At 30.7% G+C, this 23,118-nt stretch overlaps 1 protein-coding gene across 5 annotated transcripts in view; it reads left to right on the forward strand.

Annotated features, from left to right (window-relative positions):
• The window catches only part of LOC124354249 (activating transcription factor 7-interacting protein 1), a 67,412-nt gene that overhangs the window by 32,704 nt on the left and 11,590 nt on the right, over positions 1-23,118 (forward strand). For 4 of the 5 annotated variants that reach the window (XM_046804563.1, XM_046804562.1, XM_046804566.1 and 1 more), the window contains exons 2-9: positions 7,694-8,117; positions 9,525-10,343; positions 12,631-13,799; positions 16,708-16,848; positions 17,971-18,105; positions 19,691-19,870; positions 21,703-21,813; positions 22,303-22,429. In XM_046804563.1, coding sequence (XP_046660519.1) covers positions 7,742-8,117; positions 9,525-10,343; positions 12,631-13,799; positions 16,708-16,848; positions 17,971-18,105; positions 19,691-19,870; positions 21,703-21,813; positions 22,303-22,429 — 3,058 coding nt within the window. In that variant the 5' untranslated portion in view covers positions 7,694-7,741. Of the gene's footprint in view, positions 1-5,093; positions 5,223-7,693; positions 8,118-9,524; positions 10,344-12,630; positions 13,800-16,707; positions 16,849-17,970; positions 18,106-19,690; positions 19,871-21,702; positions 21,814-22,302; positions 22,430-23,118 lie in introns of those variants that run through there. The other variant, XM_046804564.1, reaches the window with a different exon arrangement.

Consider the following 23,118-nt stretch of genomic DNA (forward strand, 5'->3'; position numbering starts at 1 on the left):
CTTCTATCATTGAGAGTTATTTAAATCAACTTAACATACCGTCTACTGTTTTTATCTCAGATTAGTTATACTTTTTCTATAGTAGATTTTGGAATTTAACTACTGCAAAGAATATACATTCTAGTTTCTATCACTGGTATCTTCTCTGATGTTTTGAACCGTCATAGTTAGCAATTAAAGGGCGTTTTAATTGAATTATATAAAATGGAGTAACGATGATTTCTTTCGCATTTTTTTTATTTTAAATAAGCAATTAATTGTGTTCGCAATGATTCTTGGCCAGTTGTATGCTGGTAAACTGCATCTGCAGTCTTAAAGAAACTTATTGCAAATACACGTATTAGAAAAATTCAACAGTAATATTTATTGCTGATAACAAACCATTATAAACAATTTAAAAATTACATATTTATTTACTCGTCACATTTTCTTGTAAATTTTATAATACTCGCTTTATTATCTTCTTTATGCATAATCACTTCTTCACACCTTCAACATACAATCACATAAATTGTAAAAAATTCAGTCCTTCTTTCAACATTCCTTCATCAGCACTAACTGCCCTCATCGCATATTTGATCGACCATCACCCAACTCTCTCAATATCAAGCTTCCAGACTTAAAATTGACGCTTTTAATAAAAAAAGAAAAAAAATATGAACTTCTTTATAATATCAACTGAGCGTAACGCTTTTTTATGTTATAAAATATTACATCTCATCTATCTAGAGAATTACGAAATAGTTTTGTACTAGCGTATAATTATATTATATATATTTTATATATTTGATAAAATACAATGTGCTTTGTAATGTTTAATGGTTATCCAATACTATTAAGTAAATATATGGAATTGATAATCAGGTTAACTTACGAATCAGTTTTTCTGATATTCATCTTATTTGAATTTGATCATTTTCTTGTTATTCACGAAATTGGCCGATAACCATACACTAAGTAAATTTATAACAGTTTACGAGATAACGATATAGGAATTCGGGCCTCTGTAACAGTTTATTTGCACGTACAATTGATTAATACAATCGTACATTACTACTTGGATTGGCATAATGAATGTTAGGATTTAAGATTATTTGGAACTGCAGATGCAGTTTATCAGCATACAAATTGGTTGTTCGGTTGTGGGTATTTGTTCTCTTAAACAACTATTAAAACTATCGGTTTTTAATATTTTCAATTATGATAGGAATTCATTTGTCGAGTGGCTTTATCCTGAAAAATGTTGATTTGTCTATCTTGTCTGTAAAACATTATAGACACGTCCTAAAGGGAAATAATTCACTTTTCTTAAATGCTGTATCACATTTATAATTTTAACTCCCACATTAATGAAAAAAAAGCACTTTCCAACATTTTTGCATTAGCCAGGAATCGGGCCCTGTGGCTGACAGCGAGGGTGACTTCAAAGGAAATGTGGCAAGGGGGAGTGTGGACTTACTTTCTTTACGTTCTTTATCTATTTAAAATGGTAAATTTTAGGGCATAACAGAAGTTTAAACTTAAGTTTAAAAGTACATTTTAAAATATGTACGGAACACTTTTATGAATAAAAATATTATTCTTATTCTTATTCTTAAGTCTTAACTACATTTTTTACAGTTTTCTAGCATTTTTGAACACCTTGCTTACAGTGTTTTGAAACTTACAAAACGTTTGAAGTGTTAAAGGTTTTATAAATATAATTCGTATTTCTCAAAACTGCATTTCTTTAATTAAAACTTACTAAATTCATTTATGTACTTCAATACAAATCAGCAATAATAAGATACAAAATTGTCACTTTACTTTATATTCTTGTTGAAGTTTTTAAACATTTTGATCTACGAGTGAATCGAACTTAACGTAAGCAACTTCACGAAAAATAGCTTGCATTTATTTTAATAGACATTTTAACTTATTTCACTCATAACTTTAAATTGCATTAATATTTTTCCCTACTGACGCTGTAACATGGAGATTAGACTTCAAAGGTTTTTAACAACTAAATTAGAGAAGATAAATGTTGTTAATTTCGCATATATTTTAATAATTTTGTTAAATATATTTTTAAACAGCCTTTTAACGTTTGAATTCATATAATATGCTTGAAAATGACCAATCACGGTATTTTAATTTAATATATTATATGTATACTAAGTATGATTGCATCTTACAAAGGTAGTGATGAAAAACATATTTTGCTTAAAATAGACAGCATCTTACAATACTGCAGACATCAATACAATACCTAGACAGCTTATAAAACAGTATCTTGTATTTGAATAAAATTTTTATTTATTTAGATTTTAATTACCCCTTGTTTAGTAGTGGGTTTGGTTATGGAAAATTACACTAATTTTATTTTTTATTTTTTTATTTTAATTTAATTTCAAAATGTATTACCTAATTTAAATATTTAGCCTCTTCTGTTTTAACTCATTATTTTGACGGGGGAAAATTTGTTTTCATTTTACGTTTCAAAACTTTGTCATTTTACCAAAAGTACATTCATTTTGTGAAAAAGCGTGGGCAAATTCTAATGCCATATATACTCATTTCCAGCCCTCAAACATTGAAAGAATAATAGGATTATGAAGATTTTGGACTTTTATATGTTACATAAACCGAAACAAAAAACGTTTCTAAAGTCTGTATTTGCTTTCTTCTTCGTGAGTCAACCCTGCCCTGGAATGTATGTTGTGTCTGTTTTAGTTGTGTATGTTTTCTGTGCGTCATTTGACTTTAAGGTTTGATCTCAATTATAATGTTTTGTTTTTGTTGCATTATTTTTTTCTTACGATATTAACATTGTCTTATTTATCATCATATTTTGTATTTGCTTACTGTCTTAGATTTCCCCCTTGTTCTTGGTTTAAACCCTGATGAAGAGTTCAGATATCATATCTCAAAACGCCATGGTTCAATTTTTCTAACTCATAACTAGGACACATTCCGTGTGATCCTGTTCTTCTTTTTACCTTATACATGGTCTAGCAGTTCTACAGCGGCATTGCAAGTAATTTGCTATTGTATAACAGGAATTTCAAATATATACAATTTAAAATTGTATAATAAACACTCCTGTGGTTAGTGTTGGTCACTGGAAGATATTCCAACCTCCATATTTCTGAATAGTTGAACTAAATTTAAAGAACAGTGTTTTGGTGCCTTGAAGTCGAATGAAAAAGATTTTATAAGTACCAATTAAGTAACTAAGTCTTCTGCAAGATTCCATAACATTTAAATGAACAGCTCCTACAGTTTCAGTTACTACTTGAACTATTATAAGCCAGCAGGGAGGAATCCGAAAGGTCCTAGTTTTCTATGTAAAACGATTAACCGGACCTTGTCATCGATTAACTTCCAGTCTACTTTATTTCCGGTGCAGTTGTGTCGTTACATTATTGCCCCGATCAAGAATATTATATACATAGGCCTGAGAAGACTACTTGAGTCAAAAATCCCATACTTCCGACCATTGCAATCTACTTCCAGTCAAAGGTATTTCCGGTACCGTAATAGAGTTTGCATTGTTCCCCTGATCAAGAAAATATATACATTCGTAGGTTCAAAAGTTTACTTCGATTAAAAGCCGTCTGCATCTTTGTTATATACCATCATAATTTCTTAAAATTTCAAGGTTATTCCCCATTCATGTTAAAATGTGATAATCATAGTTTATCAACAGTATTAGAATTTCACGTTTTTTGATGTGTGAACATTAAAACACAAATGCGTAGTTTTCTAGGGACTGCAACATATTTAACGCCTACGAGTGTTTGATTTTGTAGAAGAATCCTTACTTTATCTAAGATGATTATGTATAATTTTAAGGGAAAAATTGAAGAAATAGATACGCACACAGATTTTCAACGATTGTTTGATCAATGCTCGACTATTTTGCAGTTGCATTAAATATTAGAGCTAGGCATGTGAGGCATTAAGCAATTAATACGATGCCTATTTTTAGGATTTCACAGTAGCAACATATTTAGGGCAAAACTAATCAAATTTGGGAACTAACATTAGTTAGGATATTCATGAATATAATATGTCTTATAAATGATGTATCTGTAATATATTTCGTAGCTAAATTATTATACACTGTAAGTTGTTATTTTAAAGATATGGACAATATCCCTGAGACGATACCAATAATATTGGACTTCACTATCTAATTTTGACTTTCTTTCGACATTGAGAAGGCCATAAGCATTTCTTATCTATATTATGTAAATTTTATTTAAATAAACTTCGTATGGTCCCTGAATGTCTTTAAGAACTCTTAAAGCTCAGTAAAATTCGAGTTGTTTGAATGCAACTTCTAGATCTACTATTGATTTCTTAGTGTGACAAGAACAAAAATTACGTATATGCAATTTGCGTTGATGTAGATATTTTAACATTTTAAATACTCTGTTTTTAGCGTTTTTTAAGGAGTCACACTCATAATAATACAAATACCGTACCAAACCAACGGCGTGGAAGGGCCGTACTCAGCTATTGTGGTGGGCCTCGGAAAAGGTATTCGGCCGGGCCCCGCCATGCCTCTTATTATTTTGTTAATGATAGTACAGATATTCACTGCTCAGGGTTTGACCGTAATGGTTTTATAAGTAATAGGCACAGTTCCTTCGAAATTGTAATTAACTATATTACAAATTTAACCTATAATAGCGTTACAGTGAGCTATCTCGTCCGACGAGACGGTCCCGTCAGATAGACATGTGGTGGGGCCCGGGCCCCGGTAAAATTGTCCGAAAACCGCTCTGAATACGTGCCACCGTGGAAGGGAAGTATAGGCGCATGGTGTGGACTGCGGAAGCTACGGGTGGAATGTTCGTTTGACAGCATGGAGGATTTCACTTTGCCCTTTGTACTAAGCGCGGATGAATACGTCGACGCCATTCAGTATTAATCCAATTGATTTTTTCTTTATTTTATGGTTGTTTATATGCATGTAGGCTAGCTGCCTATTTTCTTACTGGATTAAAATAATTCTCAAAATGCATTGGCTGATTTTGTTGTACAGGCAGGTCCAATGTGTCTCAGCGGAAGAAAATAGTTCTGATGTTTTTACGCTGCTTGTGTTTTTCTCAGTCTTGTATCTCTTCTGGTTTACTTATTCTTCAGTCTGAATTGCATCTGTTATTTTCAACATGGCCAACTTGTTCAACTTTACTGTTTTATGGTTCAAAACATATGATAATATTCACATAAAGGTATAGCATAATTATTTTAACAATGCATCAATTGAATTCTTTTTATTATTACTCTTTGTTCGATAGTTAGGTCTATTTAGTCTTCAAGAGTAAATCTCTATAATAGCCAATGTATAATTTATTACAACTTTCTATGATCCATTTTGAAATTGATTTAATGAATGAGTTCATTACTTTTTCTTCACTTTTTTACGAGGCCTTTTGTATGGTTAAGTAATAATATACTAGACTTCAACTCAATCAGGCTTTTTTAGAGATGTATTTAGTAAAAATACTAAATACTGTAGCAGATAACTCGTAACAAAAGTTGTAGAACATCTTTCTATGTGAGCTTTTGTTTAATCTTTGGCCTAAAATGTGCAAATTATAGCCTACGTGCACATTACAGGACAGGTGTATGTGTTACTCAGTCATATGACAACTACTTGACTGATCGTATTTAAATTTTATGTGGGTATTCTTACAGTCTCTGGTTAACATGAAATAGGAATATGCCTATAAATTAAAACCATAGGCCTATTCCTATTTCAAAAATCCCTTCGGACTATATGCCTTACCGTCCTTGACCACCCTAATAAAAATAAATGTGTTTTTAATCACCTGTGAAAGTAAAAAATAATAACTATAATAATTTATACACATTTACACAGATGATAATATGGTTTGTTGTCATTCATCTGTCAAAATCAGTTACACTTTACAAATGTCATGTTATGTGCAGAAACTTTTATTTGTCTCGTTTGTTTTTATTGGGAATTTAATCAACTACAGCACAATGTCATAATTTATTAGATTATAAGTGTGTTAATTGAAAAGCTAAGGACTTCAATGTTAGTCTCACTTTAAACTTGGGATTACTCTACACTGGCCTAAAATAGTTCAATTGTTACTGGAGTCGGAGCTATTCAGTAAAATATCATGAAATATTGGAGAAAAATGCGAGAAATTGCAGGGGTAGCCTACTAATTTAAAAACATTTTCACTGTACGACTTCAGGGTTCCATCTTTAAACTTAAAGATGAAATTAATCAAAATATTGGAATATCCGTCAGTGACTACCACTTATCTCAGGATTGTTTGGAATGCGATTTAAAAAGGATATTCTCATGGTGTACATGTTTTGTAGCATGAAATTGTACGCAAAGCCACTGGTAACTGCTAATTTTATATAAACAATGTATAAATACAATCATTATGTGTTATATAGTTATATAATATAAAAACTAAAAGGTATATTTTCTATTTTTATTTTATTTGGCCATATCAAATTGTAGTACAATCGGTTGAACAGCTTACACATGAAAGTAAAACAAACAAAGGCACTTTTGCAATTATAATGTTGTCGGGATTAGATAATCTAAAATGCAGTTTACATTTTCTTCACTTCAGTTATAATTGCAATAAATTCTATTTTACATAAATATATAATATTATCAAAGAAATTAAGCTTGTCTATTCTGTAAACTTAAAGAAAAACAAACGTTAAATTTGCAATTTTAATTTTTTTAAACCATTTTTCCATAATTTTGAAATTTAAAATAAACATATATATATAAATATAAATTCCTTTTGATTCATTTATCCTGCATACAAACTTAAAATTGCAAATAGTGTATTATTCCTTCATGTATTAAACCATAAAGTGGATAGATAAATATCATCCATATTGTTTAGATTTAAACAATGTTGTACTCTACTTTTAATATCAATCATTATTTATAACTGTGTTGATTTCAGTTATTTAAAACAGTAACAGCTATTGTCTACCACCTAATTGGTGTTATATTTTAGTCTTCAGTTCTAAAAAGACATATGTATAATTAGCTAATAATGTTCTTAAATAGTCGTTCAGTTAAAAATAAAATAATTAATTAATAATTCCACGATTCGAAAATGTGAAACATTTATTTGTTTACTGTTCATTCTTTATTATGAATAAATAATTTAAAACACCAAGTGATAGTTACACACCTTTTTACACATTTACTTGTTTAGAAAACACCTGTATAGGTATCTTTCTTTTTAATTTGTATAAATAACGTAAATTTTGTAACATCCATCTTATAATTTGGTTAAGATGATTGTACGAGTAACTTACGTGTTAAACATGTTAGACATTAAACAGCATGCATAACACTGACGTGTGAAATTATATAAGAAGCTTAAAACTTGCTTACAGAACCTGAAAATATCACGATCAGTATAATACTGTATAGCCTAGTTATTAATTATTTATTACTGTAATTCTTTTTTGTTAATCATTAGTTTGAGTTTTAGGTTTACGCAGATGGTGTCATGACTTTCTTTTAGTTTCTCGGTTTACACTACATTGAAGAATTGCTAACACAACAGTTTTTGTTAACATTTGTTGACAATTTGTATACATGGACACTGAAGATCTTTGATAATAGTAGTGACAAGCGTATTAATATATTTAAAATCCTGTGTTTAACTCTATTTGTTTTTTTCAGGTGAGAGAGGTGGCCCAGTACAAATATACAGCTGATGACTGACGTAATATGAAATTGATAGAAAACACTGTTGAAGCAGAGAATTTAGAAACGTCTATCTCTCATGAAGATTTGGATGGAAGCATGGCAAGCTGTGAAACTGTGATGGTGAATAGTCAAAGCTCACCTAAAGAAAGCTCCCTTGATAAATCTATTGTTGAGAAACTATCAAGCAACACAAAAATCACAAACGGTATCCATGAAAAAGATGAAGATCAGTCAAAGTGTAATGGAAATATGAATGGGTTCTGTGAAGACATTTCTGACGATGAATTTCAGCTAGTGCTTGAATCATCTTCTGATGATGGGGGATCACCTTTAAAAAAGATTGATGAAGACACAATATCTGCTCCTCAAATAGTACAAGAAATTGAAGATTTATTAGGTAAGTTTTAATATTGAAATTGCAGGTGCAGGATTACATCAACTTACAGAGCTGATCAGCAACTAATTAAGTAAAGATTTATAAGAATTATTTTTTTAAATTTTGTTTTAACAGTTTGAATGTGATGGGTTATTTTAAATCCTCAGTGGGAATTTGGTGATATTTTATTATTCATGTCAGTCTATTGAAAGCTTACTCTAAAAATTGATACCACTCATGATGTATAGTGTAATTTATTTAAAATTTGTCATCGGTGATGTATGATTTATAAGGATAGTAGGATTCCAAATATTTACCATCGTTATATGTTACAGAAATAGAATCTATCCTCTTATTTTATTTATTTATTTAAACCTTTTAAAGCACAAGGTTAAACATGCACAAGGACCATGTAGTAAATATATGATGATTAACTCGCTGAAGTCATGGATAACAACTGAAAAAGTTGTAAATATTAAAAAAATAGCGAGATGTGAGGATCCAAGGTGACTGGAGCAAGCACCGAGCCAAGTATTCACTGCAATTGTTCTGCACAGTACATTGGACCCTCAGATGTTGCTCAAATTATTTATGTACAACTTTTTTCAGTTGCTATCTATGACTTTAGAGATTTCATGCCACATAACTTATTTACTAGAGGTTTTAATTTTTGTGCATGTTTAAAATGCCTTAAGGTTTTTGAAACCTGATAAAGATGATAAGATTCCAATCCTTAAAACACAGTGTTCTATTTTTATAACATATAATGATAATAATTGGTTGATATTCTATTATCATTTAATATAATTTTATTCATACAAAGAAAACTGAGGTACAAAAGCTTCAAATATGGTTGGTTGTATAGATATATTTTCAGCTTGCCTCTATATCTTGAACCTAAGATACTCGTCACATAAATACATATTTGTAACACTGTACCTTTTAGGGATGACCGTATACCTTGAAAAGAATAGTCTATAAACATTAAAAAGCCATTTTATTGTCTTGTTGATAAAAATCCTATTGCTGCTCTTGAACTTGTTTTGGTTGAGTTCCTCTTACAGTAATATTCAGGATTAAAAACTAGCTTTATGTCTACTTGCAGTTTTAAAATAGGAAATAAATAACGTTTGTATTAATGTCATAATTGTTTAGTGCTTTGTTTGTGAATGTATTCTTATGATCAATAGCAATGTATAGAGCTGAAAGATTAAGAGATATCAAAAAGAAACATTTGTTCAAAGCATAAACATTTTTTGATTGAATGAATGTACCAAAATCTAATTTAACAAAAACTAGGACCTGTTGAACAATAAAGAAACCTACACCAAATGTGCCTTTGGCTATGTTTTAAAAGGAAATATAGTATGTAATTTATAGATTTCTGATTAAATGACTCAATTTGAAATTATTGTTGTAATTTTTCAGGTATTGATTCAGGTAGTGTTGGAATTGATGAAGAAATTGAAAAAGAACTGAATGGCACTGAATCTATAGAGCTCAGTGATAAGTATGATAATGTTTCTGAAAATAGTGAAAATGCAAACACTCCTCAAGAAATCAAAGATGTTTTTGAAGACGACATACATGTACATGAAAAAGCAGAAGAAACTATTGAAAAAGAAAAAGATTGTGGAGAAAATAACGAAATAAAAAGGCCAACAGAAGAAACAACAGAATGTGATTCATCATCAAACATGAACCTTGTGTTTGATGAAATTGAAATTGGCACACAAGATAGTGCTGACTCTCAGGATGAAGAAACAATTGCAGCAGAAAAATTGGCCAAGGTCCCTAGAGATAAAACTAAGATAGTTGGCACGGAATTGTCACAATCAACTAAAGTTGAAAGTACAATTGAAAATGGTGTTGAATTAACAAAGTCTGAAGATCAACTTATGAATAAGGGAATTAATGAGAACAAAGAGAAGAACATGGAAGTAGATGAATCCATGGTTATTGCAATAAAAGAAGATTCTTGTGAAATTGCCGGTCAAAACGAAGACATTCCACCAACAAGTACCAGTTTAATAGAAAAAACAGATAGTAAAAATTTGGTTGAAATGTCACATGATAATGAAAAACGTTCTGAGAAAGAAGAAACTATACTTGCAAGTACTAGTGATATTGATGACACTGAACGTAAATCTTGTGATGAAACATTAATTAAAAGTGATGGTTCTGAACTGAAAATTGAATCTGAAGCTAACAACGCTGTTACCTCTTCTACTAAATCAAGTTCTGAAGGTAAAACAAAACCAATCTTTCTATATTTTGCATTAAATACATTAAAGTATGTTAGTCCCATTAACCATGATTTTGCTAGGTAATGCACGGCATTTATAGTAAATATATTTTTTGCTGTGTGTGTGAAACTATCTGGGGTCAGCCACACTTCCTGTTTGCAACTACTAATAATCTAACAAGAAGTTCAATATATCTCATGGTGTGAAGAGGGTTTATAGATAAATTATTGCAAAATAGAATATAACACTACCGGTAACATTCAAATATATATACGTAGAGTTTAGAGTTTCTAATGGAAAAATATAGACAGAGTATAAATATAAGCAATTAGTTATATATATATATATATATTATATATATATATATATATATATATTTTTTTTTTTTTTTTTTTTCATACTAATTGCTTATATTTATACTCTGTATATATTTTTCCATTAGAAACTCTAAACTCTATATTGAGTATACATTATAAACCATTAGTGTTAACAGATAATTATATTTTTAACTATTCATTAGTATTTAGTCAAAACTGTGTTATAAGTGGAGTCTCAGAGCTAACTAGTGTGCTAAATTGTCATATACTATTAAATAAGCACTGTGCACTGTATTTAACTTTAAACCTTGAATGAAACACACATTTATCACCTAACACTTCAATTAGATGTGTCTTTCTATTATAATATGCATTCAAACACGCCTTTATCGGTTTAAAACATACTAAATAATAGTATAGCACTATAACAAGCCAAATAAATATAACAATGACCCAGATTACAGAATTATTTGCATAACAATCAATCATGTCACTATAATGATGTGCCAAAGATGATTTCCGACAGCTGCAGTCAATGTTGCAACATGGATAACAATAAAGAGGAATAATTTATCTAATATTAACTCACAATATAATGTTTTATATAACTGAGAAAAACAGAAGATACCACATGAAAAGCTAAATGTTTTTATTGGACCAAATCATCATAAAAGTTCACAAAAATATTTTGATGGCTTGAAGGCATTTAAACGAAACATATATGATAAACATAAAACTTAATCGAATAAACACTATTCACAATGGAAAATAACTACAGCATATTCACTGATTTTATTATTAAACAGTAAATTTATTAATAAAATACTTCCTACAACATATTTTGTACAAGTACTATCTATTGTAAACTTAGCATTACCTCTAAAATTCTTTTTGCGGGATGAAGAAATAATATTGTAAAATATAAAAATAAATTAAAACAATAAAAATGACAACATTTTTTCATCCAACAATTTATACTTAATATTTTATAGACATGTGGCATTACCATTCGAAAAAACAAATTAAACTGGACTCAGAATCTATTCCTTAATTTTATTGGTATGTAAAGGGTAAAACCATTATGTTAGATACCAGGGAAGTATTAATGTAATTAAAACAAGTCAATTTTACTTGTGTTGAGCAATAAGTTCATTGTGAGGCAGAGCTTAAAAAACAATAGATTATTATTGATCACCAGGTGATTTGTTGTCTTTCGTTTACAAGTAGTCCGTAGTAAAGAAGATGAAAACATGAGAAATAGTCTTCCAAGCAACCGTTATTTAATAAGTATTGGGCTGTGCAGCATAGTCAGCCTGTGTAAGCTCGGTTAGAAAATTTAAAGAATTGCTACGGATGCATAATGGTTTAAGTTAAAAAATAATTTGGGATTAATTTTTAAGGTTCAATAAAAAAGTATTTTATATGAGAATAATAGCATTGAGAAAAATCACATGGTTACACAGCTGAATAGAACTGCTGTGATAGCTAGTTAATCATTACATTTAATATTATCAAACTGTAACTATTCTAATTATTTGACATTAGATATTTGAGATTAAGATACAAAATATGACCAAGCTTACTGTACATGTGTTTAATTAAAGATGGTGGTATTTCTTTTTTGATAATCTTATGTGCACATCTGTATACTGAATGTTATAGAATTATTTACATAACATTAATAACATGATTTACCTTGGTTATGTTTATAATTCATACACGGTAATCTGAAGCATAAGTGTCATAAAATCTTAGCTTTACCTAAACAGTGAGATAGATTAGTACAAATAAAGTTTTTATCTTAAAATCTGTGTTAATACTAATAAATTATTATTAACATTTTATGAAATTACAGTATATGTTTTATCCATTGCAGATTAATTATTATGCTTCTCTAAAGCTCTTCTTCATTCACATAATTGAAATGTGGCTTTGATGTTTATAAATATATAATCAAGTATATTTTTCAAGGAGATGCAGTTCGAAAGAGGACTACTTCTATTGAAGAGGAACAAAAGGAGCTTAAGAAACCTAAACTAGAAAACAGTGCAGAAGAAAATAAGTCACAAGTACTTAAAAGACGGTCATCGGACCCGGTTGAAATTGAAGTGAAAAGGACAAAACTTAGTGATTCCGTTTCAGTTAATGAACCTCTAGTTGACTCTAGTGAAGAGGAAACTTTAACTGGAGATTGTTTAGACATTAAAGAAGGATCAATAGATAGTGAGAAAGTTGAAGAGAGGAAAACAAAAATTGAAGAGAAGAAAACTGACAAAACCTGTGATAAGGTTGTTAAAAACAATCCTGATGAAGATACAGCTAGTTCTACAGTCCAGACAACAGACCAATCTGAGGTAAAACCCTCTTGTGGAAGAACAGAAAAGGAAATGCAATCAAATGAAATTGATTCTTCTCCTGCAAAACTGGCTGAATCATCTGATGACATTTCAAAGTCATCTCTGGAGAAACCTTTGAATGAAGTTTCAACTTCAGATAAAAGTGTAGGTGAGCAATGCGGCAATAAGAGTTCCACAAGTAAAGAAGCTTCAGAAGAGGTTGTTTTAGCTTCAACAAAAAAACTTAAACAAAAAAATAAAAAGGTTAAGGAAAATAAGGAATACATTGAAGTTAGCAGTAGCAGCAACAGTAGCAGTAGCAGTAGCAGCAGTAATATCAGCTCCAGCAGCAATAAGAACAAGGCATGTGCTCCTTTGGTCAATGGCAGTGAAGATATTAGTGAAAACAAAGAGGAGTTGATTGCAGAGAACAAATCAAAATCTGCTCCAAAAGCTACATCTTCCAGGAATATAATTGCAAAGGGAGATAAAGTTGTCAAGGCAAACTTTAAAACAGTTCAACCAGATGAAGATGAGATATTAAAACAGAGTAATACAGCATCATCCTCATCAAAAGAAAAAGAAAAGCTTGTTAAGAAATCTGAACAGAGCAAAAGTGGTATTAAATCTCCTTTTGGTTTATTAACGAAAAATATGCAGCAAGCTAAGTCTGTTAACAAAAAAATGTCAAATTTAGATCTGGCAATTGAGAGTGTGGTTGATAAAGCGAAGGCTGATGCAGAAAGAGTGTTGCCACTGCTCAAGAAGTTTCACAAAGATCAGCTGAAAAAGTTAACTAGATCGGTGAGTACCCTTAATATACCATATTTTAAAATGAAAGTACCATACTCTGTGTAAATACTATATGTACACAGTACTGTTCCATATGGCTGTTGTTATGTGTTAAACAATTGATATACTATCTAGTTTAACCCTTAATAGGCCAGGTGTTATAGTGAGAGTATTATATTGTATTTAAATGATCTATACTAATACTGTGTCCATATGGCTGTACTAGGTTGTTACAATTAAATTATTACTAAAAATAGTAAATGGGTATATTTGTAAGGTTGTAAACATGGAATTTTCTTAAATCAATACTGAAAATATCTCTTGGAAAGTTTAACTAAAGTAATTGGCATTTTATTCATCCAACTAATAGCAGAATACAGAGAATTCAAATTTTTTCATAAGGTGCCAGGGAACAAACAATTTAATGGTGAGTTCTCTGATATTCTTCAAATTTATATTGTAATTAAATAAGATTTAAGTACTATACTCAATCTTGGAACATTTGGAAGGAAAAAATCAAGTTTTCATTGTATCCTCACAATTAATTTGGAATACATCTAATGTGCTTGATTAAATTGAAAGAATTTATGTGCGAGTATTAAGGCATCCTCCAATAGAAATATTTTCATTTCTGCATTAGTTATAAGATTGACTTACAAAATTTGTTTACAATATTTTCATTTTTGTTAGACTCCATGTTGCCTATTCTATAAGACTTAGCTAAATCCAATTAAAATATTTCTTTAAATTAACTTCATATTACAGATTAATGGATTCCCTTATTTTATACAACACTTAGTTTATTTAATAATTTTAAAAAAATTGTAGTATGGAAGTTATATTTATCATCAATATATCATAGATCAGACTAAATTTTACAAATATAAAATATAGCCACACTCACTGTGAAAACTAAACCTAAATTTATGCGTAAAGTTTACCTACAGAATTAAGTACGCAGTATAAACTGGCACTGTGCCAGTTAATTCAGTGTATTTGGAGGAGATTTATGTTGACACATTTTTAAAAAGCTTATGTAAACAATTATGTTGCCACCACTCAGTTGGATCATGCTTTACTTGCTGTTAATGTTTACAGTGTCGGTTTTATCTGTATTATTGATAGTGTTATAGTTTGTGCTTAATGTATATTCCAAGATCAAGATTGTGAATTTAAAATGTCTCAATGTGAACAAAAACATAATAAAACGAAAAATTGATTTAAAAACAAGATTTTAAAGAGACTATCAAATTGTCTTTATAACCTCGCAATCAAGTAAGAGTTGACTATACTCTTGAGAAAAATAGTGAAGAGAAATACTTTTTGCAAAAACTGAATGTGTTAGAAGTGTTAGAAAAACATTAAAAAGTGAGAGTTTCAGGTTCAGGATACCCCATTAGTGTTTAGTTTTTTCAACAATGAAACAGGCACATATCAATTTTCTTCAAGTTTTACTAAAAAAAGCAAAGTTATTTTATCAGAAAATAATGGGTAAAACAATCTTAAAACAACTGTAGAATGGCTAAAGGAACTCAAAAGTCACTCCTCAATTCAGATGTTAAGTGTAAGAGATGAAAAACTATTATTTGATGTTGCTATGGTAAACTTTACAAAGAACAATCTTAACATATCATTGGTGAACTAGACATAACTCCAAAGGGTATGGGAGTGGTTTATTTTATTGGTGTTATTCCAAAAAGACATATGTTCACTGTTCTGTATTAGTAGTGTCTAAGACAAAAACTGACCAAAGATTGAATGACTTCGTGTTTGAATGCAGAGAGACATATAAACTTAAGTTATTTGTGATTGATATGATAAAGAATCCCAGAGTATTTAAAAATTCAAATTGCCTGGTGATCACAAATTTTAGGCAGGGGATGGACTCAAGTCAGTATTCAAGGAATGGTCTAATAATATATTTTGTGCAATTGATGAAAATTTTACAAACAAATTTTAAATTATCACACAATAAGCTCAACTTATTTTTGAAAATGTTGTGGTTACCCAAATGAACAATTTTGTGTGAGCGTTTTGTTACCAAAAGTAACCTCTTCTATAACCAATGGGCCAGAATATCATTTAAATATTAAAAATGCATTACATAGAAAGATTTACTTTACAGAGTTTAATGAAAAGATGACTTTAAGATCCAATAATTAAAGAAACAAGCCAGAAAAAATTGATTTTATTTCACTATTCTTGGGGAAACCTAACAGAAAACTGTTATTTCTTCATGGTGTATCTTATAGTCTGACATGACTGTAGGAGCAGTGAACAAATGGAAGTGTTATTCACTGTTGATCACGATGAAGAAAAAGTTGATAGTAAACTAAGCTGTGTGATATTCTTGTTGAAAACCTGTTGATTTGAAAGTTGAAATTTAACAGCAGAAAAAAAACATTGTTCAAACAATTAAATTTTAGAAATATTTCTGGCTTGCTGTGGAGATTCAACTTCTCAGAGTTTCACTGAAGATGGCTCTCCACAGCAAAGCCAAAATATTTTAAAGAATTTAGTTGTGTGAACAATGTTACAAATTGCTGTGTACTGACAACGTGAATGTTAGTTAATGCTATAATGGATGCCTTCTTAACTTCTGTGGTTGGCAGCAAACTATATGTTTCTTATTGATATACTTGTTTTAAAGAGGCTGTAATTTATTATTTCAATTTGCCAGATCTTTAAATTCAATTTAATACAATAAATACTATAAGCTTGTTTAATGATTAACCCAATTGTTGAGATGTAATGTTTACTTAGCTAATGGCATGGCTAAAGGCAGGGTTTTAATGTGTAGTGGCATAATTATAGCTGAAATACACATTTTTAAAAGTACACACCAATTAAAACAAGTACATTAGTTATAGTACTCATAAAGTATTTTTAAAAAGTTTTCAAACTGATACGTTTGTTTCAGGATCTTGAGGAATTGGTTGTCTTGAAAATATGTGAAGCAGTTACAGACAGAAGTGAAATTGGCCAGATGAGGTTAAGGTGTCAAACTTTGGAACAAAACAATGAGCTTTGGCGAAAGAAGGCTTTGCAGTTCGAGAAACAGGTAATGATTTCCTGGTGTCATCTCCATCCCTTCTATAACATGTATTTTATCTAGTAATAACAGTGAAATACTTGATAAAATAAAGTAGTTTTGGTACATACATTTTATTAAGTAAAGAAAATTTCAAGTAAATATCTTAAGCAATTCTTGGAATTTGATTTAACTAACCTCGTAAAACATGTTTTATGGAAAACGGAGAAGCACTTAAAGGTTTACAAGTGCAAATGTAAGTCATTTTCTCCTAAATGCTCCAGGACTGTGTCCAAGTCCATCCCTACTTTGGCTTGCAATCTTTCTCTTCTTCCTTCCACTGTTGCTTTTTGTTTTATCTTTTGCTTGAAATTCTGATTTCCACACATTCGTTCATTTCACGGAATGCTGCGAAAGCATTGACCTCTTAGTCTGTTAACACTAGTTCTTTTTAAAACTTGAGTCTATCTAGGTTACCCCGATTAAAAGTTAATAGTGCATAAAAAACTCCTAACTCCAATGTTCTCCTCTCTACCAACAAATTTTTTTGGTATTCAAGAGCATACAATATTATTGAATAACTTTTGATGTTTTTAGTCTGATTTTTTCATTACATTCTTGGGTTTTTGTCTCATTTTAAACAAACATAGGACCTGATTACTAGCTAGGAAACAGCTTTGTCAGGCTGATAACCTTGTATGAGTTATGAAAGAAAATTACTTGATTAAGCATTATATGAAATACAAGCATGATTCGAGAAGCTCCTGACGGTAATCTCAAATAATTGCTACACTGAGCACTATATAAAAATCAAGCAAGATTCTAGAAGCTCCTGATGAAAATCTTAAACAATTGACGTGTTGCTACACTATGCACTACATAAAATTCAAGTATAATTTTAGAAGCTCCTGATGAAAATCTTAAACAATTGACGTGTTGCTACACTAAACAAATATTTTTAAATACTTCTATGTGTTTAATTGCTATATTTTTTTCTATCAAACTGCTTTGTTTACAATTTATTTTCAATTATTTAATATTTATTGAAATTGTCAACTTTGTTGTGGATTTTCTTTTGTCTAACAAGCAGGATATCTTGTAAATTAGTTCAGTACTGTAAGCACTAATGAAGTTTGTTTGTTAATTTTCCAGAACCGAGAGCTAGAAATGGTGTTGAAAAGATTCCTTACAGAAACAGCTCACAACAAACGGGAGAACCAGAACAAAGTGGTGGTGCCAATTAAAGTGACTCGGTCTGTTGGCCTTCAGGTCGTTTTGGCTAGTTCGGTAAGTTTTAGCTGAATATTAAATATATATAATAAGGAAATATTTGGTCAAAAAAAATTGTTCTGCTTGTGTAATTTATATATTTGCGGCCTATGAAATAGGACCAAATCAGCACTCAAAATAATATTAAATATTTTTAAGCACCGATGAGTATCCAATTGAAATATTTATAACTTAAGTATTAGAATAATCATATGCTAATATGGTCTGAACAATATTCAATTATACTATGAAAGATGCTCATTAATAAAAGATTTTCTCTTTCAGGATGTATTAGTTTAAATGTGCGGCTTATACATGTCCTAATGTTTTGTAGTTCTGTATTATTTGTTTGTTAATAATCTGTGCTTATTTGCTGACGACACATCTTTCAATATGTCACATAAAAATAGGGAAAACCTGGAATATGATATTTTTGTACAAGGCAGCTGTCTTCTTCAATGGATGGAAGAAAATCACCTTACTGTGAACACTGCAAAGACGACATTCCTGGATTTTAATATTAGAGCACCCATGAATGGTGATAGTGGAAGTTCATCCATTATTTTAGGCGATTCCGTTATTAACTCGTCACAATTTACAAACTTCTTGGGTGTGATTTTGGACTCAAGCCTGAACTTTCACCTTCACATGGACAAGGTGTGTGGGAAATTATGCAGCGGCATATTTTTATTACGTAGACTCTCCAGTTTTTCTAGTACTGAAATTCTTCTGGCTGGCTATTATGGGTGCATTTACCCACATCTTGCTTATGGACTTCCAATATGGGGCTCTGAAAACACAAAGACCCTATACATCTTTCGTTTGCAGAAGAAATCTCTAAGGATTGTATTAGGGCTGGCAAGAAGTCAATCATGCAGGGGTTTTTTCCGATCAAACAAAATTCTTACATTCCCAAGCCTATACATACTCGAAACCTTAACCTTCTTTAAGAAAAATATGCACATTTTTACCTCTGATTCTCCTACTCATTACAACTTAAGAAACTCCATCTGTATACCTGTACCAAAAACACCGTACCTCATTTTTTGAAAACCAGTTATATTTTTCAGCAATCAAATTATTTAATAGTCTCCCACTGGAAATAAAAGCAGAAACTGTTGTTAGCAAATTTAGAAAAATACTTAAGTGTTTTTTGATTGATGGAGAGTTTTACTCTGTAAGAGATTATCTAATGTACAAATAAGATGTTTAGTTATTTTATCTTTTGTTTTTATTATTATTGTAAATTATTGACCATTGTCATGCAATGTTAATTGTTAATTGACAAATAAACACTTTGACTTTGACTTTGACTTTGAATATTAAACAAATTAATATAAAATTTAAATTTTTTATAATGAAAAAATTGTACATTTTACAAAATCCCTTGAAATATTTTAATGCATGTAAAACTTATTTTTAAAATAAGGTATCTTACTATAGACTGCGATCAAAAATAATTAATTGAGAAAATTGTTTATGGCTTAACGTTATTATGGATCATAACTCTAGTTTGTATCAGTACAGTCAACTTTAAACTACCATATATGATGATCATTATGATTGACTGCGGTCACTTCAAAACTTTATTACTCCATTACAGATGCATGGAGCACTAGTGTCCGCGAGAAGCAAACCCAGTTCTGAACCGGTGGCATCAACATCTACGTCAATGCAGAGCAGTTCTGGTCGATCCATCAGCCAACAACAGTCACAGCAAGGAACCAGCAGACCCAAGCCTGTGGAGAGAGAGTCAAGCAAAGCAGCCACATTTACTCCACCCGTGAGTGCTAATTATGATTTAACCCTTTTAGTGCTAAGGGGGTCTGGCACATTGCTATACCCAAGAGTGCTAAGCATTTTAGTGCATAAATGCAGAGTTTTAGTAAATTCCTTACTATTTCCTTATTTGAGGTCATATCTTATTAATTTTTTTTGTATTGAAGATAAATAAACAGTAAACAGAAATAAATACAAAAAAATACATTTGTACATATTTGGATTGTTATAAAAAAAATTTTCTTTATAATGTAAATGTTTTTTATAATTGTTTTTCACTTTGGCATACAATTTTAGTAAGTAAACAATTTTATATTATTTTTCTGAGGCTACCATCGGAAAGAGCAACTAAAACTAAACAAATTACATATATTTGATTTTATTTTTACACAACAAATAATAAGTGTGGATTAAAAATATAATATGTTGTCCGCGCGTCAAATTTTGCCCTACATATAGGCCTAATGTTTGAAACGCTCAAGAGAAAAAGTAATACACTTACTATTATTAGCATAAATGCTTTACTAACTTTATTATTATTTATAAAAGAAGAAATTCAAGCACAGCCTGCAATGTTCTTATTAGACATTGTAACTTAGTAAAATATAATACACACGGAAAACACAAATGAAAAATGAAGTAATGCAATGATTTGGAATACTAATGAAGTAGTAATTTAATGGATAAAATAAGATAAAACAGAGTAAACAAAGCACAGCGTCAGTTCGCTCACAACGTAAACATCCGAACTGTCCTCTTTATTTCACGTCAATGACGTAAAACAGCTGGTCGTCGGCAATTAAATATACAAATATCGTTACTCTGTGGCTTTTAGATGAACTATCATCGTTTGCAGCCAGTAAATTGCATAAACTGAATCAATGTATATTAAAAATACGCTGCGTCTACGACGTAGACGCTATCACTTTTCGACATAAACGCAGTGTCTACGATGTAGACGCTATAGCACTAAAAGGGTTAATCCTTAAAAATTCATGTTGACATTTAACATCTATTTTGTTGTACTGTATTATAAAAAACTGAAATGTTCTGTGACTCATGGCATTATAGTTGTATTGTACTGTTAAATACTAAAGAGTTTTTCCAACCTCCAATCTGACGCTATGATGGCTAGACATGTGCCAGGTCCGCAGTGCACGCAGTAGTCGATCGTCCATCTTCCCCGCTACGACATTTGTCACTGCCAAGTTCAAGTACTTAGTTTGCGCTGAGCTGCAATCGCATAAAAATGGTTGCCTCTATTGACTCTCCTGCCAAACGTGAGTTGAGAGATTTATTTTATTTCATGCCAGCAGAAAAACATAGTGCAGCAGTAATCCATGTGAGAATGAGAGGTGTGAAAAGCCAACGATGTTGACAAAAATCACCGAATGGCTTCAGCTTTCACATTTCTCGAGTAGATCCTTAAATTTTACATTCATTCATCCTTAAACTTTTGACACGATTCACACACAACACCATATTTATGCGACTTGCACTCGACAGTGACATATGTTGTTGTAGTGGGGAAGATGAACGATTGACTATTGCACACACTGCGGACCTGGCACATGTCTGGCTGTCATGGCATGAGATTGGAGATAGAAAAAAACTACCCTCGTTTTTTCTTTATCTTTCAATTTAGGCAATTTGTAATTATTCGGCTAATCCGAAAGTTGAATAATCATAATAGGGTTTGTTTCTAATTACTTTGAATTACTAGGATTGTATTGTAATATAAAATGATAATACTACCAACTTGTAACTCTACCAAGATACATGTAGTAACATGCTACTTCAGTAATTACTTGTTAGATTATAGTAAAATATTTTCAGGTGCAGCCTGTACCCAACAGTAGGCCAAGGGGTCGTCCATCCAGGATCTCTCAAACCCAGAGTCAGCCCAGTTCTCCAGTATCTATAGTTCCACAGCCCTCACCCTCCAAGGTACCATCTTATTTTTATTGATGATAATTACATTTTTCAATTATTAATTATTGCTTTTTGCACAATTGTGTTTTGACTATCTTAAAACTCTTTAATCGAATCCAGTATGTAACACTTTCATAGACGATGGCAAATGCCTGAAATCCTGTTCTCCTGTCAAATCTTCCATCGTGAACAACAAACTTTAAACAAATAATTCTTAGAAGTTTTCAACAAATATTCTTTTTGTTTGTTACCTTTGAGGACCAAATAATTTTGGACTATACAAAGTGTTTTTTGTCATTTAGGGTAACCTAAAAAGACCAGAATAAAAATGGTAATTGGGTTGACGGTTCAATATTTAAAATTATACTTTGATTTTAAACATTTGTGCATCTTGCAATTGCCTTAGATCTTGCACTACTTCATAACTTATTTTCATCCAAGCATTGATTAATAAAAAACAGTGGAAACAAATCACTTTGTAACTAATCAAAGCTAATTTTACAGGTTTCACCACCCACAACTCCAGTTAAGCCAATTGCTTCGAAAACAGCATTGCCAAACAAAGATCTGGAAGTCATTGATCTCACAGACAAGGAGGAGAAGACCAAAGCTCCTTCTCAAAGTCCTGTCGGTGTGTATAATTAAATATGTGGCTTAAACTAATTTAATGATCGTACATATTTAAAGTTTAAAAATAAAAAATTAACAAGAAGAATACAAATATATATATATATATAATTTCGAGTCCTGGCGGAGCAAGTACTTTTTGTGATTCAATGTTTATTGAAATTAAATTAGGCTATTGCCACTTATACAAATTTAATAAATGTAAACAAAAGTCATTTGACAGGTATTTGGTCTTCCGATCATATGTTATTTTGGTTAATTAAACGCATATGCGACAGATACGGCCAAATACAATATAATTGAATAGTAAAAAGTAAGAGCTCTGTGGTGTAATGGTAGCACATTCACCCGGCAAGTGAGAGATCCGGGTTCAAGTCCCGGCGGAGCAAGTACTTTTTGTGATTCAATGTTTATTGAAATTAAATTAGGCTATTGCCACTTATACAAATTTTTTATATATATATATATAATTATATCACCATTCAAATTGGCATATTTATTGTAGTATAGCATAAGTTTTACAGTATATTTTCTGTTGAAAATTTTTGCCTGAGATTAAAAACCACTGGTTTTTACCAGCTTGCATTACAACATCACTATCGACTACTTTTTGCTTCACAATAGATAATAACCTGGTTACCATTTTCGTTGCAATCTTCAATGAAGGGGATTGCTACTAGTTTCTCTTTTTTG

The sequence above is a fragment of the Homalodisca vitripennis genome, chromosome 2 (assembly GCF_021130785.1).
Source record: "Homalodisca vitripennis isolate AUS2020 chromosome 2, UT_GWSS_2.1, whole genome shotgun sequence".
Taxonomy (NCBI): Eukaryota; Metazoa; Arthropoda; class Insecta; order Hemiptera; family Cicadellidae; genus Homalodisca; species Homalodisca vitripennis.